General features: G+C 45.6%; 1 protein-coding gene across 4 annotated transcripts in view; it reads right to left on the bottom strand.

Moving 5' to 3' along the window:
- Positions 1-12,656: 12,656 nt before the first annotated feature.
- The window catches only part of UCN3 (urocortin 3), a 52,893-nt gene continuing 50,174 nt past the window's right edge, over positions 12,657-15,375 (bottom strand). For all 4 annotated transcript variants that reach the window (XM_069956217.1, XM_069956219.1, XM_069956218.1 and 1 more), the window contains one exon: positions 12,657-13,523. In XM_069956217.1, coding sequence (XP_069812318.1) covers positions 13,050-13,508 — 459 coding nt within the window. In that variant the 5' untranslated portion in view covers positions 13,509-13,523 and the 3' untranslated portion in view covers positions 12,657-13,049. The remainder of the gene's footprint in view (positions 13,524-15,375) is intronic.

Below are 15,375 nucleotides of genomic sequence, written 5' to 3'. Positions count from 1 at the left end.
CTTTTCCTGCTCAATGGCAGCAGTCTCCCAATGAAGTGGGTAGAGAGAACCATTGATGTATCAAGCACACAGTGGGGCACGTGTATGCAGGAGCAACAAGCAAAGGAGCCTTAATCCCCATTAGAGATGTTGCTGGCATCCAACATATAAAGGGAATACTAGTCCACTCCAGCACACCAATCTATGGAAAGCTATCAGTATAAGATCAAAACCGCATCTAGGATGGCGCATATCCATCTTTATAGAGGCACTAAATCAGTAGCATTACTACTGGAGGCAGGGGCATTTTGACTGCTGGCAATCTATGCTGCGATGTAACCCTGTCGGAGGAACAGTCTCTGGACCAGAAGCTTTCTGGTAAATCGCATGGAGCATAGACCTATTCCTATTGAAGGTTCAAATTGGGAACCCTTTTTTCTCACTCCTATAAAGCCCAGAGTCTTGCAGAATCTGAGACAAGATTGGCCCTTGGTCAGCCTCATTTGCCCCTATTGACCCAAGAGGGCATGTTCACAATGGCGAGCCTCCTGCCTAAGAATCTTCTGGGAAGTCTCCCAGTCTCCCCAGCTACTGACTCACAGTAGCAGAGATTACTCCCAGCATCCCTGCCAGGTGTGGGCAGAGTCTAAAAATCTTGCAAGTAGCAAGTCTCTGGTTTCATGATGACCTTTTATTATCTAAAAGCATGGCGTTCTCTCCTGATGCTAATTCCGTAGGAATAATCTGGAGGCTTCTGTATACCCTCAGTTAATAACTTAAGAGGGTAGGCCTGTTCGAAGCTTGACTGCCATCAACAAGATGGAAATTGATATGCTGTCAAAGTGGTGACCACTCTTCTGCAGTCCAGAGCCGCAGCCGTCTACAGAACCTACCTGAAGGTAAAGAAGTTGAAGCCTGGTGGGTGAAAGTCTCTTCCACATTTACATTGTTACAATCCATTACTCCTGCCAATACGGGAGAGAAGGAGCTTCATCCCTTAGATGTGGGAAGGGCTTGGAGCATGTATATTGAACGGACAAACTCCTTTAGGTAATCTAACCACTTGTTTTTATCCTTTGCAGGGAAAAACAAAGGATGCAAGTCATCCAAAGCTTCTCTGTCCAGATGGATAAGGGAAGTCATCTCCATATGCTACCAAGAAGCTGGATTACAAGTACCTGATGCAATCACATTCAATGAGGGCAATATCATCCACATGGGCTGAAAAAAGATCTGTACCCTTGGAACAAATATGCAGGACTGCTTCATGGTCGTCCGTCATTACCTTTGTCAAGCACTATAGACTAGATATTCACGAGTCTGATCAACCAGTTTTTGGCTCACCCATTCTGTTTTCTGTAATGTAATGGCCCTCCCTAGTCTGTTTTCATAGCTTGCTATATCCCCATTTGTGCTGCTGCTGAGGACGTAAGGGAAATGTCAGGAACCGGACAGCAGGACAATACAAGACAGTGAGCCCTAAGCTTAGCCCCGCCCACTGTCCTCTACCTATTTGCCACAATCCGCCCTAAGATGGCGGCGAGCAACTGGGCGGCGGTCCCTTCACTGGCTAGGTGGGACACAAAGACAAGACAGACAGACAAAACACAATAAAGAATGGTCGACAGTCCGGGTCACAACAATCGGGGAGCGCAGTACAAAAACACAATCCAAAAAGCAAGGTTAATAAACAGGCAGTATGGTCAGGGGCAGGCAGCTAGCAGGGATAGTCAGAATACAAGGCAAAGTAGTCAGAATAAACAGAGCTAAACAGAGGCAAAAGCAGGCTGAGACAAGCTCAATATCCGGCAGTGAGAGGCAGGCTGGCAGACACTATATAGGAGACCAGAGGTCCAGTGCAGGAGCTGATTGGACCACACCCCTAATCTCCTCAGAACACCTGGGGCAAGAGCAACCTGACTGGCAGGGAGAACAGTATCAGACTAGCTAACCAGCATCATAGTTAACTCCGGAGTGGCCAGGAGTATCTCATGCAAAGCGGGTGTGGCTGAAGAAACACAGAAGGAAATAGGCCAGTGTTCAGACAGGGTTCAGGACACTGCACAAACATACAAAAACATTGAATATCAGCGCCATCTCAGGCGCGCAGCACGAGCCAAGGGGCGCACGGAGTTCGGCACAGGCACATTCATGAGAGTACCCCCCCTTTTATGAGGGGCCTCCGGACCCTCACTAGATAAATCAGGTTTAGGCGGAAAGTTACCTCTCACCACACAGGTTTGAATGTCACTAGCAATATCGCTATCCGTCTCCCACTCGTCAGCGGAGGACTCTGAGTTACAGACTGATGAGTTACAGACAGAGTTATCATCACCACAATTTTCATTCACATCAGGCACAGGTATGGCAGGTATATCAGAGGAACAATTTATGCCAATTTCACCAATGGTTACCTGTGCGCCCAGATGACCTTCCAGGGAGTCACCTGGACGCTGATGATGTTCTGATCGCTGGGGACGGATGGGGCAATAGCTGATGTAGTGACCACCGTTCCCGCAGTAAAAGCACAGGCCATTATGTCTCCGGAATTCTTGTCTGGTCCTGACATTCAATGCTCCCAGCTGCATAGGTTCCTCCTCTGAGACAACAGGGGGGAGGAAAGGTTTTTGAACAGGAGAAGTGGAAGATTGGAAGAGGTCAGAGTTAGCTTTCGCCCTCTTTCTGTCGCGTAGTCTGCGGTCAATAGAAATGGCCAAAGCCATGGTCTCTTTAAGGGTTGGTGGATCTGGGTGACCTACCCAGGCATCCTTAATGCCCTCTGCCAATCCTTGCTTAAAGAAAGCCTTTAACCCCTTAAGGTCAAAGCCTATTTTCGTTTTTGCGCTTTTGCTTATTCCATTTTAAGTTTAAAAGTCCATAGCGCTTGCATTTTTTCACCTAGAGACGTATATGAGCGCTTATTTTTTGCGAAACCAATTGTACTTTGCAATGACAGGCATTATTTTTCCATAACATATGCTGCAAAACCGGAAAAAAATCATTTGCGCTGTCAAATTGAAAAAAAAAAACAAATTTGTTTTGATTTCGGGGAGTTTTGCATTTACGCTGTCCGTCCTATGGTAAAACTGACTTGTTATGCATGTTCCTCAAGTCGTTACGATTACTATGATATATAACATGTATAACTTATATTGTATCTGATGGCCTGTAAAAAATTCAAACCATTGTTAACAAATATACGTTCCTTAAAATCGCTCCATTCCCAGGCTTATAGCGCTTTTATTCTTTGGTCTATGGGGCTGTGTGAGGTGTCAGTTTTTGCGCCATGATGCGTTCTTTCTATTGGTACCTTGATTGCGCATATACGACTTTTTGATCGTTTTTTATTACATTTTTTCTGGTTTTGATGCGACCAAAAATGCGCAATTTTGCACTTTGGAATTTTTTTGCACTGACGCCGTTTACCGTGCGAGATCAGGAATGTGATTAATAGTTCGGGCGATTACGCGCGCGGCGATACTAAATATGTTTATTTATTTATTTATTAATTTATATTTATAAAATGGGAAAAGGGGGGTGATTTGGACTTTTATTAGGGGAGGGGATTTTTTATTAATAAAAACACTTTTTTACTTTTTTTTTTACTGTAACTAGAAGCCACCCTGGGGGACTTGTATATAGACAGCACTGATCTCTCATAGAGATCAATGCTGTGTATATACACAGCAAAGATCGATTAGATCGTTCATAGATTACTATGGCCTGCTGCAGGCCATAGCAATCTATTGCCGAGCCGGGATCAGCGTCATTCCGACGCTGAGGCCCGGCACGGGCAGAAGAACGGATCTCCCCCCCGCGATCGCATCGCGGGGGGGAGATCCGACCCACTAGACATCAGGGACGTGCGGCGCAGTGCCTCTAAGTGCAGCTGTCAGGTTTGACAGCTGCACTTAGAGGCTTAATTAGCCGGCGCGGCAACGGGACCCGCGCCGGCTAATAGAGGCACTGCCCGGCTGCACGTGTCAGCCGGGATCAGCGCCGTTCAGAGCGCGGTCCCGGCGGGACCCCGCTCTGAACACCCCGAGCGGCACCATGACGTATCAGATACGTCATGGGTCGCTAAGGGGTTAAAGCAGGTTCACACCAAGTAGTCACCACACAAAATTTTCTAAATTCAGAACAATATTCCTCTGCTGGTCGCTTACCCTGACGCAGAGAGAGTAGCTTATTCTCTGCCAATGCCTTATGATCTGGTTGAGCATATATAGTACCCAGGGACAAAAAGAATTTCTCCAGGCTTCTCCATTCCTCCGCCTCAGAAGGGATTTTGAGAGCCCAAGCCTGAGGATCTCCCTGAAGCAGTGAGACCACAATACCAACCTTCTCCTGCTCAGAAGGAAAGTGATTGATCCGAAAAAACAACATGCAAGCACCCCTAAAGGACTCAAGCTTTTCTATATCACCAGAAAATCTATCAGGGAGCAACATGACTGGTTTTCTAGGATTTTCCACCACTGGGGGCGCTACCACAGCATTTTTCTGGTTGGCAGACAAAATTTGAACCTGTTTAGCAAGATCATCAACCAGGCAAGACAACGCCTCCATCTTAGCCACCAGGTTTAAATCCATTAACTGGGTTATCTGGTTGGCCAGTTTGACCACCAGGCCTGACACCCCCTCCACCCGGGTAGCAAGATCTTCCACAGTAGCCATGGCACCAGAGGGGCCGGATATTCTGTCAGGAACCGGACAGCAGGACAATACAAGACAGTGAGCCCTAAGCTTAGCCCCGCCCACTGTCCTCTACCTATTTGCCACAATCCGCCCTAAGATGGCGGCGAGCAACTGGGCGGCGGTCCCTTCACTGGCTAGGTGGGACACAAAGACAAGAGAGACAGACAAAACACAATAAAGAATGGTCGACAGTCCGGGTCACAACAATCGGGGAGCGCAGTACAAAAACACAATCCAAAAAGCAAGGTCAATAAACAGGCAGTATGGTCAGGGGCAGGCAGCTAGCAGGGATAGTCAGAATACAAGGCAAAGTAGTCAGAATAAACAGAGCTAAACAGAGGCAGAAGCAGGCTGAGACAAGCTCAATATCCGGCAGTGAGAGGCAGGCTGGCAGACACTATATAGGAGACCAGAGGTCCAGTGCAGGAGCTGATTGGACCAGACCCCTAATCTCCTCAGAACACCTGGGGCAAGAGCAACCTGACTGGCAGGGAGAACAGTCTATCAGACTAGCTAACCAGCATCATAGTTAACTCCGGAGTGGCCAGGAGTATCTCATGCAAAGCGGGTGTGGCTGAAGAAACACAGAAGGAAATAGGCCAGTGTTCAGACAGGGTTCAGGACACTGCACAAACATACAAAAACAATGAATATCAGCGCCATCTCAGGCGCGCAGCACGAGCCAAGGGGCGCACGGAGTTCGGCACAGGCACATTCATGACAGGAAAGGATAATTTTTTACTCACCGTAAATTTTCTTTCCTGTAGTCCAAAGCAGCAGCACAGACTTCCCGCCCTGATTTAAACAAACTATTATTTATGCAGCATAACTTGATTGTTTCAATGCCTAATTAACTAAGATTTTATTATGAGTTTTTAATTTTTTGGTCGTTAGAATTGACACAAGGAGGAGGGGTCTGTATGGCCTTCTTATAGGGCTCCTAATCAGTCTTCTTTTATTGGTACCATCTGTCCTACCATTGCAGGAAGATAGGATCTTCCCCATTTGTGATGCTGCTTCGGACTACAGGAAAGAAAATTTACGGTGAGTAAAAAATTATCCTATCTTACACTAGAGACACCCACTACAGTTGCCACAATGCATGTGGATCCCATTCCCATCCCGAGGAATAATTCTGGTCAAATTTGAAGACATGCTTTGAATTTTACACAGCGTGCCCTACCAGGGGCGTAGCTAAAGGCTGATGGGCCCTGGTGCAAAATTTTAGCTTGGGGCCCCCCATCTCACCCGATCAGGCAAAGTCATATCTAACGTTATATCCAATTACTCTAATGTGCCACTATGTTCTAATGCACTGTCACTGCCTCCACCTCATGTACTGCACTACTGCCCCCTATAATTAATGGACTGTACTGTGTCATTGTCTAATCATTGTATTCCAATCTTTGACTCTCCAGCTGAAAAACTACAACTTTCATCATGAACTGTCAGTTGGATATGATGGGGGTTGTAGTGCTGCAACCTGAAGAGCCACATGCTGCAAAACTCCCATAATAAACTATCAGCAGGCACGATGAAGTTTGAACTTCTGCAACCTGGAGAAGTTACCTGAAGTCACCTGCAGTCCTATGTAACACCACAGATAACACAGTGATATCCCTCTGAGTACAGATAATGTAGTAGTCACCTGCAGTCCTATGTAACACCACAGATAACACAGTGATATATGAGTACAAATAATGCAGTAGATGTCACCTGCAGTCCTATGTAACACCACAGATAGAGATATCACTGTGTTATCTGTGGTGTTACATAGGGCTGCAGGTGACATCTACTACATTATCTGTACTCAGAGATATCACTGTGTTATCTGTGGTGTTACATAGGACTGCAGGTGACATCTACTACATTATCTGTACTCAGAGGGATATCACTGTTATCTGTGGTGTTACATAGGACTGCAGGTGACTACTACATTATCTGTACACTGTGTTGAGTACAGATAATGTAGTAGTCACCTGCAGTCCTATGTAACACCACAGATAACACAGTGATATCTCTGAGTACAGATAATGCAGTAGATGCCACCTGCAGTCCTATGTAACACCACAGATAACACAGTGATATCTCTGAGTACAGATAATGTAGTAGATGTCACCTGCAGTCCTATGTAACACCACAGATAACACAGTGATATCTCTAAGTACAGATAATGTAGTAATCACCTGCAGTCCTATGTAACGCCACAGACAACACAGTGATATCTCTGAGTACAGATAATGTAGATATAGACCCCTGTGTAGCCCCCCCATAGTATAGTCCCCCTGTTTACCTCCCCTACAGTATATACCCCCTGTCTAGCCCCCCCACAGTATAGACCCCCTGTGTAGCCCCCCACAGTATAGACCCCCTGTGTAGCCCCCCACAGTATAGACCCCCTGTGTAACCCTCTCATAGTATAGACCCCCTGTGTAGTCCCCCTCCCATAGTATAGACCCCTTGTGCAGCCCCCTCATAGTATAGACCCCCTGTGCAGCCCCCTCATAGTAAAGACACCCTGTGCAGCCCCCCTCATAGTATAGACACCCTGTGCAGCCCCCCTCATAGTATAGACACCCTGTGCAGCCCCCCCACAGTATAGACCCCCTGTGTAGCCCCCCACAGTATAGACCCCCTGTGTAGCACCCCACAGTATAGACCCCCTGTGTAGATCCCCCACAGTACAGACCCCCTGTGTAGCCCCCCTCCCATAGCATAGACCCCTTGTGCAGCCCCCCTCATAGTATAGACCCCCTGTGCAGCTCCCCTCATAGTAAAGACACCCTGTGCAGCCCCCCTCATAGTATAGACACCCTGTGCAGCCCCCCTCATAGTATAGACCCCCTGCGCAGCCCCCCTCATAGTATAGACCTCCTGTGCAGCCGCCTCCAATAGTATAGACCCCCTGTGCAGCCCCCCCTTTCAGTATAGACCCCCTGTGCAGCCCCCCTCATAGTATAGACCCCCTGTGCAGCCCCCCTCATAGTATAGACCCCCTGTGCAGCCCCCCTCATAGTATAGACCCCCTGTGCAGACACCCCCCCATTGTATAGACCCCCTGTGCAGACACCCCCCCCATTGTATAGACCCCCTGTGCAGCCCCCCCTCATAGTAAAAACCCCTTGTGCTGCTCCCCCCCCCCCGTATAAACCCCTTGTGCAGCCCCCCACATCGCAACATTTATGTAAAAAATGAAAAATAAAAAAACAAAATAAACTCACCTCACCTGGATCCTTGATCTCCCTCAGGCCTGGCAGCTTCTCTTCAGTTCAGTGAGCTTCCGGGATGCCGGCCCTGGGCGGAAGCTCACTGATGCAGGACCGCGGCTCCTGGATTTCTCCTCTCTACTGCACGGCGGCTGACATGTAACGTGATGACGTCACATGTCAGCTGCCGAGGAGGAGCGAGGAGAAGTCTGTGCGCCACGGTCCTGCATCAGGGCCGGCATCCCGGAAGCTCACTGAACTTAAAGAGGTCCGGCGGCCGCGGCCATTTAACTGCGCGGGGGGAACCGAGCCGGGGGCATATGCCTCCCGGCCCAGCCCGCCCCTGCCGCTGCCCCCCCGGATTAGGGGAGCACAGGAGGGAGTGGCAAGGCCCCTAGCGTAGGGGCCCGGTCGCCATGGCGACCCCTGCGACCCCTATAGCTACGCCACTGTGCCCTACCTATCATACATCTTACAAATACAATATATAGACTTGACCAAAGTTAAGGTGACTCTGTACCCACAATCTGACCCCCAAACCACTTGTACCTTCAAAAAGCTGCTTTTAATCCAAGATTTGTCCTGGGACCCGTTCGGCAGGTGATGCAGTTATTGTCCTAAAAACTACTTTTAAACTTGCAGCCCTGTGTCAAACTGGTGTGGCCTAGATTGTGTATGCATTAGGCTGGCACAAACTCTCTGTCCCTCCTCCCCGCCCTCCTCATCATTAGGAATGCTCCAGGCAGATTTTCTACTATTCATCACCTGTGTCAGCACGGCACATGGGCTGGATTGTTTAGGCACCTGTGCAGTTTTCACTGCAGAGGAATAGGAAAAATATTGAAGAGGGTGGGGAGGAGTGACAGAAGGATGGTGCAAGGTTAGGGCACAGATACTCTAGGCCACGGCCATTGGGCACAGGGCTGCAAGTTTAAAAGTTGTTTTTTAGGACTATAACTGCATCACCTGCCAAACGGACCCCAGGTCAGATCTTGGCTTGAAAGCAGCTATCCGAAGGTACAAGTAGTTTGGGGGGGGGGGGGGGGGGGACAGATTGTGGGTACAGATTTGCTTTAATAGAAAGAAGACAATCCAAATTTCCATAGACATTTGTAATATAGACATATCCTTACACCGGTATAGAATAAGGAGCTACACCTGAATTATACATTACTTTTCTTGTCTTTGCACCAAGCCTTTTTGAACGCAGGGTTTCCCCAGGGGTGAAAAAAATATTCAAGGGTTCAGGCATTACCCTGAAGTGGTAATAAGGTAGGACATCACAAGCAAATTCTAGGGCAAACACAATTTTTCCTGGAAACATAATTTAAAGGGAATGTATTACCTACATTTTTTCTAATCTGTTTCTATTTTCTGATTTTTTTTTTTATACCTTTTTTATGTACTTTAATAGGTTTGATATCATGTCTGAGCTATTTTAACAGCACTTAGAGACATGCTTTACAGCAAGACCCGTGGACCACATAACACAATCAACTGGATCAGTCCAATTTACATGATTGATAAAGGCTTCTGGGCATGCTTATTGACCTTTATAGAGGAAATGCTCTTCTGTGTAGATAATAAGGGCACTTCTAGTAAATCTGTATCAAAATGGTTAATCATAGCTTAGTTATAGGCCTAGTGACTGGATTGGAACCACAAGATTATTTTACAGTAAAATACAGATAGTAAGATTATAAAAAAAAAAACACACCAAAATTCTTAAAAAATGACCTACTGTTTAAATCTAATTTTTATGTTAAACTTTTTTAATGCCCCACTCCCTTTAATGGTCCTTTTACATGGAGTGATAATTCACCCAATCGATCATTTAACGATTTCAAAATAATGATTCGTTTTTCATGACGATCAGTGTTTAAACTAAGAGATAAATTGTTCAAAAATTCGTTATTATGATCATTTTAAGATCACTAAAGGCCATCTCACACACTAGGATGAATCTGCGGTTGGACACATCTAACATGTTGGTAGCTGCACAGGATACTGAGGTCTCTTACCTTTAATTCTCTGTGTCATTTCAATGCAGTTTGTAGTTTAATTCAGTGTCTAGTTAGGCCATTTGGAGCACTGGGGGTGGGGCTACAGCCCCCAGAACACCAATCCTCTTTCGATTACTAGTGGAGCGGGCTGGCCAGGGGCAGGCCAGTATTGTGCTCTGGGGAAGGTAGCCCTGCTCACAGTGCTCCAGACGGTCTTACTGGATGCTGGATTAAACTACAAAGTATACGAAAATGGCACCAAGGATGGAGGTAAGAGACTTACCTTCACCCTCAGTGCCCTGTGCAGAAGTTATCAGTAGGTTAGATTCATCTGACCTGCTATTAGTTTCCCTTTAAAAGAATACACTTAGATTTTAACCCCTTTACGTCAGCCATAGGGCTATATAAGTTCCTGCAGCACATATCCCTTGCAGCAGGAACATCTTGCATGTAACTGCATGTAACATCTATAATATTCCAAGTATAAGTCTACCTCCTAGAACCACATTTGTTTGTCTTACAGTGCTTTACAAAAAGACATTTATTTGACAGATTTTTTTAAGCCAAATCCAGGAATGGATTTGAGAAGAGGAGGACTCTCAGTCTTTCCTTTATGACTTGTTCACTGTCTCAAGTCTGTTCCTAGCTTTGGCTTAAAAAATCTGTCAGATAAATCTCTCTGTGTAAACGCACCATTACCCTCTCTCCCTGGGGGGTGGGGGTGATTTCAGATTACAGAGGCAGTTTAGACGCCTCTTAATTCCCTCCTGGGGGGCGGAGCCTGCGGTCGGAGGGAGAGGACGTGCAGCCGCTGCGCTCCTGACTGAAACCAGCAATAACCAGCGATTTCTTCTGGAATACCCTTCATCTCGTGCCGTATTTTACTCAGCATATCACGGAGATACTTGGGGACTGCCTCAGCATGTGGGATTCACAATTCCTAACCCACAAACCCCTTAAAGTCCGTATGTGCCGTTCTCCAGGATCCAAGATGGCGCCGGCTCCCGCACAACATGGCAGGAGACTCAACGAGGTGAGCAACACAACACCGCGACCCTCAGAGTTAAATGGACTTGAGCACCACACAGACCCTCCTCACATCTCGGCTCCCCTGACCCCCGGAGAATACCGGACTCTGCTTCTGCCTTACTACCCAGTAACAAATGTAAGTCGCCGGGACTGTGCTACAAGGCGGTTACTGGGGGGAGAGGTCCGGACGCGGCCTCCTTGGCAGCTACGTGTGATTCCACGGTGCCTCTAAGTATAGATGAGGTCTCTCATATACCACCGCAATGTGATACACAGGAATCTCTTTCATCTTCCCTGCATAACTGTCCCTTTGCTACTACTACCAGGGCGCCATCTGCTGTGATACTGAATGCCCCATTATACAGCCTGTGGTTGAACTGACTGACTCCTGCTGCCCTCACAGTTCTCTTTCTCTAACAGCACCGATATTTTATAGCAAAAAGACGGCACATGCACCCTCTTGCACTCCTCCTCTTGCCCTCCCCACCGCGCTGAGCTATGCCTTGCCAGATCCCTCATTTGGGGGGACAGATATGCTGTTTGACTCTATAGCGACAGAGGATATTATTCTTTTTTTTCAATCTATGTTTGCTGTAAAATATGAAAATCCTTCAATAAAAACTATTGAAACATTAATAAACTCCCTCCCTAGGGCCTATAGGTATGTTGGCACCCCTGAGTTTTATTGCCAGGACACAATAAAGGACGGCTGCATGACAGTGAATGTGATACTGTCACTGAAGCACTGGAGGTGGGCTGGCCGCGAGGGTAGGGAATTCCCTCCCACTGGGGGCGGCCCGCCTCCTGTGTTTCAGCTCCGGGCCGGTACTCGTGGATAGAATGGTGCCGTACATGGGAACCGGCCCGCGGTTCAAAAAACAGACCGCGGCACCGGCTCTCCATGACGGCGCTGTTCTATCCGTGGGTCATATTAAAGAGGATGTACCTGATGGTACATCCTCTTTAAATAAAGCGAGAGTTGGGAGGTGACAATATCACATAAATAATTACTTACCGCAATGAAATGATGCAGTAACACAATAAAAATGTGTATAAGTGTACAGAGAGAAAGGACACCTGCAGAACACTCTAGACTTCTGAATACGCATACCTCACATCCAGCATTTATTACAGGGTAGACACTCCATGAGAAAAATATGAATCTAGAAGCAAGCAGCAAACTGCATATCAGGGGGTCTTAACATGAATGAAGAAATGGAGATTGCAAATTTAAAGAAGCAATGTCAGAAAAAGACGTCAAATGGCAACAACAAGACAGAAGAAGTCACGTTTAGCACATTCCTCTCATGTTGTCTATGGGGCACGTCCCTTAACAGTGACACCGAGCAGAGAGAGGATAACACGGTATTGCGGTCCTCTCCTCGCTCCTTCTACTGATTGGTCAGCATCTAATTACTGAAACATACACCGAAAAAACTTTTACAATTTTTTTTTGTGGTGACAGATACACCTGTTTTAACTTATGCTTACCGCCAACAAATGTAAAAATAATTCTCCATGTCAAAGGTGTCCATGGTCTTCAAGTATGTACAGCAGCATGTATTTACGTATACATTACGTATACATTTCTTAAGTTTTTTTCTCCTTTATTATTATGGCTTGAAAAGACCAGGCACATAAACAGAAAACTTGAAAAATCTCAGAAATTACTTGTTTTAATGACAAAAACATCACAGTGGGAGATGCAAATATTTTTTTTTAATAATTTTCTCTTTGTGCATTAAAATCTCCATGTGAAGGACCAGAAACTACAAAGAAAATATTAAACAGAGAGAAAAAAATAAGTTATAATAAAATCCGTAGATCACTGGTAAAGCCAAAATACAGAAATTTAATCAGAGAGATAGGGACAGATAAAGATAGAGATAATGTAACAAAATAGAACAAAATAATTTTCTTAATGAATTATAAAAGAGGGCAAGGAGGGTGACATATCACCCCTTGGGCATAGACATGTAGGAAGTAAATGCAGCTTTGAAGGACTCATAATATAGCAGTGTACTATACAAAGAAAAGTTCCAAGATTCGGCCATGTGTGGGACAGGAGATTTCATGACACAAGTCCTGTGCTAATTTATCTACCTCCCTTGTTAAGCCACGCACGGCCTAGCCAGCCTTACTTTCGCCTACCAATCTGGGCCATCAGTTGGGCATTTGCTGCAGCCTTCGCCCTCATGTTTTTAGCCTTGGCAATGTCAAATAGAATGTTCATTAAATTAGTGGGTACGTCCAATGAAAGAGTGAATTTGGTCCGACGGTCACTTTTTGCCTTGTTTTGGTATACCTTGCCCTTCACCTGGGCCTGTGACAGATATCTGTACCGTGCAGCTGGAAATGTCCTTTTCTCTTTCTCATCCTCTTCTTCTTCCTCTTGGGATAATAGATTATCACTTGGTCCAAAGTCATAGCCTCTCTTGCTAAGAACCGAATTGTCTTCTAGACTTCTCCTTTTGGCCTCCTCGAGGGCTTCTTTGAGGCAGCTGAAAATTGACTCTGTTTTGTAGAAGTTATAGTGAAGACTTGACCGGGCCATGCACAGTGTGAGCAGAAGCAGGAGTAGCCTGGTGTGTGGCATACTTCCACCATGCACCTATGGAAACAGAAACATTTCTTTTTTTTAAATTTCCATGGCTTATGCAAAGTATAAATAAATATCCATATACAAAATACATCATGTTCACTGTATGTTAGGTAACAGGCCATTCAGATTGAAAGAGAAAAACAGAAACAGAAACAGTCTGGAGCCATTAGACATATTAATGGCATTAATGACATAGTTATCTCTTTGGTCTGCCTAATGCATTATTTTAAAGTTACATTACATAAAAATCACAATCCCTTTTTCTTCAGCAATGGATGTGTAATAAACACAAAGCAGCCAAATTATATTGTGGGGAGTCATAATATTTGGGGTGTTTCCTTCTCTCTACCAGTAGCTGTAAATGCATCTTTGTTTAGTGTGATATAGGAGCTATGCAGTGTGATGTGAACCAGATGTGTCCTCATGCTGCCCTTTTTCCCCTCATTGCAGTCTGAGGCGCATTCACACCTTTACACGATCCCTCAACGTTAATGACCTGTCATTAACCCCTTAAACGCTGCGGCATAGCAATAATCAGTGTATGCAATTTAATGATTGCATGTAAAAGTCCCCAGGGACTTAAAAAAATAAAAAAACAAAAAGTAAAAATATTTGTAAAAAATACTCCAAAGCCCCTCCCCCAATAAGTTAAAATCATTCCCCTTTCCCATTACACAAATAAAACATGTAAAATAAACATATAATATATTATAGCGTGTGTAATGGTCCAATCTATTAAGTATAACAATAGGACAGACAACCCGAAACAAAGCCCTGCCTAAATCAATCTATAGTGCAACCAAACTTATACACATAACCAAAGAAATTGCACAAATAATCTAGAAATATAACAAATCCTTTATTTTCATATACATCATATACAAAATGTTAAAAAAAACTTAAAGGGAACCAATCACGCAGAAAATCGCCTTAATGATAAGAAAATGTGCTGGTACATCCCCCAGCATGCTTCCCAAACATCCCCCTGTACCCTCCGTGCCCCCCTCTATTAGATAGTATTTTTACTTTTGTGATGTCCCGCGCTGTATGTAAATGCCGAACAAGTAGTCACGGTGGGGGGTCCTGGGCTGATCTAGTCACGATCCTGGGTGGTGGAATAGCTGTAATCACACCCAGAGGGGCAATATTGAAAGACCTTCTCCCACCGTACAGCGCATGCGCAGCGTGCTAAAGGCGTTGCTGTGCCGCCGACATGTAACGCAGGCCCCAGGTGACGTTGGCGGAAGGCAGGTCTTTTAACAGCTATTCCACCGCCCAGGACCGTGACTAGTTCAGCCCAGGACCGCCCACCGTGACTACTTGCCCGTCATTTACATACACCGCGGGACATCATAAAAGTAAGAATATGATCCAATAGAGGGGGGGGGGGGGGCACGGAGGGTACAGGGGGATGTTTGGGAAGCATGCTAGGTGATGTGCCAGCATGTTTCCTTATCATTAGGGTGATTTTCTGCGTGATTGGTTCCCTTTAAAGATCTCATGGGGAATGACACATAAGATAAAGGCCAGAGGGAGAGAAAGACCTCAGTGTGGTGGGACAATAACAATATCTTGAAGTACTATAATGTAATGTGTGCCAATTGCAACGCTGCCATCTGGTGGTCACTGAGAATAAACTAATAGCAGTAATGTTAAACTAAAGCACCCTTACATGCAATGACCAGCTAAAACAGTACTGTATTATTTATGGAGGAAAACAGGTATGTAATTCCTCAGTTGGCCACCAATTGATGAGGAGAGTGCTGAGAGTAAACCGCTATGTACAAATACAGTTCATATGTGACCACGTTTTGCTCTCTTCATCAGGAGCTGGTAAATAGATATATAGTTATAGATACAT

Source organism: Dendropsophus ebraccatus, chromosome 1, assembly GCF_027789765.1.
Source record: "Dendropsophus ebraccatus isolate aDenEbr1 chromosome 1, aDenEbr1.pat, whole genome shotgun sequence".
NCBI lineage: Eukaryota > Metazoa > Chordata > Amphibia > Anura > Hylidae > Dendropsophus > Dendropsophus ebraccatus.
The sequence above is the reverse complement of the archived record's forward strand: the minus strand, read 5'-3'. Positions and strand labels throughout refer to the sequence as shown.